This window comes from Priapulus caudatus, unplaced genomic scaffold, assembly GCF_000485595.1.
Source record: "Priapulus caudatus unplaced genomic scaffold, Priapulus_caudatus-5.0.1 Scaffold654, whole genome shotgun sequence".
NCBI lineage: Eukaryota > Metazoa > Priapulida > Priapulimorpha > Priapulimorphida > Priapulidae > Priapulus > Priapulus caudatus.
The window spans coordinates 138,128-141,450 of NW_014577715.1; the positions used below are offsets into that span (position 1 = coordinate 138,128).

Consider the following 3,323-nt stretch of genomic DNA (forward strand, 5'->3'; position numbering starts at 1 on the left):
ATGTTTTTTGATGTTTTTTGATGTTTTTTGATGTTTTCTGGGATTGCTTTGAGTGCCGTGAGATTTTACATTTGGCGCCAGTCTGTCTAGCTAACCCTACACAAAATATAGAATACCCGACCCAGCTATGAGACATATCCCTGTTAGTGTTAGTGGATTGTACCCACCCATCAGAAGTAAAACTTTGTGGATGGCAGGACGTCTTTGACTACTAAATAGTTTTGTCACGATATGAATTTATGACTCATTTTCTTATTTATCAGGTTATTTGAGTCGCCAAAGCAACCAACGCCGCAGCAAAAAGCTGTCAGTCCATACAAGTGGATACGAAAGGATTACGATGAGGATCCCAATCCAGATCTACAGTTTACACGCAAACGACTCGTTTATAAACTTGATGAAATTAGTACGTAAAGACTCTGGGCCATGATAAAAATATTGTTTGTTTGCCTTCACCCGACCGACCCGCCAAAAAGGGGCAGACTCAAAAAATTTTCTTGATGTGATCTTTTTTTTTACTGTACATTATATAAATCTGTAGGCAATACATTAATGCAAACTTTTCAGCCTGGGTCGGGTGAGGTCAAACAACGATTTTTTTAATTGTGGCCCTGTCATAGTTGTAAAATAATCGTTCCAAATTGGTTTCGAACTCTCCCTCAACATCTGAGTTAGGTGTGCTATTAAGTGGTTGCGTCATACTGATCAATTGCTTGATTGAGCAACATGTTCTCGATTGATTGTCTTGGACTGATCGATTAGCAGAGTGATCAATAATCTGATTGATTGCAGTACTAAGCAGTCCGCTTTCGCCGATGGTGCGCGGCGGCTCGCCTGGCAAGGGCATCGCGAGCTACAGCAGTGTCAGTGACCTTCGCCTGCACCAACACGGTCGCGTCGACGCGTCCCCGACTGTCCCCTACATCCCTCGCAGCGCGAGCTTCTCCGGCGGGCCGCCATTGCTGCAGCAGCGAGGACCCGCGACGACGTACGCGCTGAGGCGAGGCCCGGCGGGGGTTTTGGGCGACGACTCGTCCACGTCGACGGACGAGGACGTGTACATGGCGGCGAGCGTGCAGTCGCCGCGGCGACGCTGCGAGGGCAGCCTCGACGCGACGTCTCGTCCGTACCGTGTGCCAAGAAACGCCGCCGCCCACTCATCGTCCAGCCACCAGAGGGCGCGTTCGCCGCCGTCGTCGCAGGCGCCGAGGCCGCGGAATGGGCAGCCGCGCGCCGCGTCCGCCGACGTACCGGGGCGGCACGCGGTGGCGCCCCCTGCGGAGCGTCACAGCGACTCGAATGCGGCCATGCGTGCGGCGGAGGATTATTCGCCGATGTCGGCATCGGATTCGAGTCCTGAGAGCGATTCGTATTCACAGCAGGTGCATGGCTCTCTGCATCAAGGTAGGCTGCATTTCATGCGTGCATATCAGTGTGCTGATGTCGGGTTAGACATGACAGATACACACAGAGAGGGTTAAGAGAGAAGAGAAAAGAGCTGGAGAGACCGAGAGAGAGAGAGAGAGAGAGAGAGAGAGAATGGAGAGACAGGAGAGAGAGAGAGAGACAGAGAGAGAGGAGAAGAGAGAGAGCAGAGAGAGAGAGAGAGAGAGAGAAAGACAGTCAGACAGAGAGATAGAGAGAGAGTCGGGTCACTTCAACCCACGCGTGTGTTTCGGGTGTTTGGCAGGTTTGAGGCAAAGCTTCTCGGCGACGCGACGAGGATCGGCGTCGACCGACTCCATGCACGGGACTCCCGGCCAGGGGTCGCCGCTCCCGGTCGCGCCCCCTCAGAACGGCTACAGTAGGGTGCACACCGCAGACCAGAGGGCGCCGCCGCGCCAGAAAGGGTAGTCCGTGTGCTGCGTGATGCTGCAAGTGAAAAAAAAATACAGCGTGGGGCTCGGGGGAATTAAGGCCCCGAAATGCCAAAAAGAGCCCCAGACAATGCCCAAACAGAGGCCCGCCGTAAATTCTTGCATAGAGTTTAATGCAAACCACATTTTAGAGTGCTATTTTTATGCACGCGAGCTTGAAAAATTGCCCCCGAAATGCCAAAAAGAGCCCCAGAAATGCCAAAAAGAGCCCCCGTAAAATTTGCACTATGAGGTAATCAAACCAGCCAAATTTAGAAGTGCTATTTTTATGCACGCGAGCTTGAAAAGTAGCCCCCGAAAAATAAATTAAATTTTTTCCCATGGTGTGCTGCCTGTATTGCTACTAGGTGTTCGCTCGACAAAGTACTTGATAATATACGAACTGGCTCGAAGTAGCTTATGAACGTATTAAGCACTGGCAGCACAACTTTATTCTGCTTTCTACTCGGATCTACTAATATATATGTACGATTGGGAGATGTGTTACAACCGCCAACGCGACGCGAGTTAGAGCGCTCCGCCACACTGGTGTGCATTCGCGCCGAGCGCCGCAAACGACGCTGAGGCCAGAAAAATCAAAACAACGGATAGATATTTTGCCACCCAACGGTGGCACACCAGCCGATATGGCGCACCGTGTGGCCTTCCAGAGCAGCGAGCTCATGCTTGAGCCTCAAGCTAATAGCAATTTACGTATGTACACGGGCGGGTGGGTGTCGCGACTGCGCAGCTATTGTCGCAGGGGGGGGGGCTGTTGTCGGTGCGTGGGGTGCGTAGACGTACAGCAAATGCAGCTGGGGCCTTGCCACTGCACATACATACGACTATGTCCTTATTATGCAGGGCGGCTGGCGCGCGCGAGAGTCGCGATTGAATGCATGTGGTTAACGTTGCAAAGCAAATTCATAGCGGTTCATTTAATGTAGCGTAAGGACATGGCGTGTTCTGGTAAGAATGCCCTTCCTGCCACGGCTGCCAGGGGCTCATGGCGTGTTGCTTCAATTATCGAGTTGTCTGTGTTCTTTTATGTCTGGACCTGTTGTCAGAAACCATATAATAAATTGAGTAATTCTATCATAATAGTTTGTGAACATTATATAAGTACTAAATGTCTGGAAATTATTTTTTTTAAAAGGCATTTTACGACTTGTGATCAACACCAAAGTCGCTTGTTCTGGTGCTGGCTGAAGTGTCCCTTCCCTCACGCACTGCCCACGCGTGGGCTTTTATGACGTCCTCGTTTTTCGTGGCGTGTGACAGATCGTGATAAGTAAACAGTGAGTCTCGTGCGAGCGTTTGTAAAATGAACGCTGTGTGTTTATGCTAATTGCAGCAACCGCTGGGTGGTAGCAGGTTTACGAAGGGCAGGCCCCTGCAACCCTCGGTTATTACCGTCGGCCGCAAAAAACGCCGTTTGAACAGCGAATTTATAGTCTCCGTGGCGTG

The 3,323-nt window shown here is 51.0% G+C and overlaps 1 protein-coding gene across 1 annotated transcript in view; it reads left to right on the top strand.

Moving 5' to 3' along the window:
* LOC106812496 (SLAIN motif-containing protein 1-like) overlaps positions 1-3,323 on the top strand; it is an 18,413-nt gene that overhangs the window by 1,780 nt on the left and 13,310 nt on the right. Inside the window, exons 2-4 of the mRNA XM_014816386.1 lie at positions 264-406; positions 793-1,404; positions 1,691-1,828. Of these exons, the coding sequence (XP_014671872.1) occupies positions 264-406; positions 793-1,404; positions 1,691-1,828 (893 nt within the window). The remainder of the gene's footprint in view (positions 1-263; positions 407-792; positions 1,405-1,690; positions 1,829-3,323) is intronic.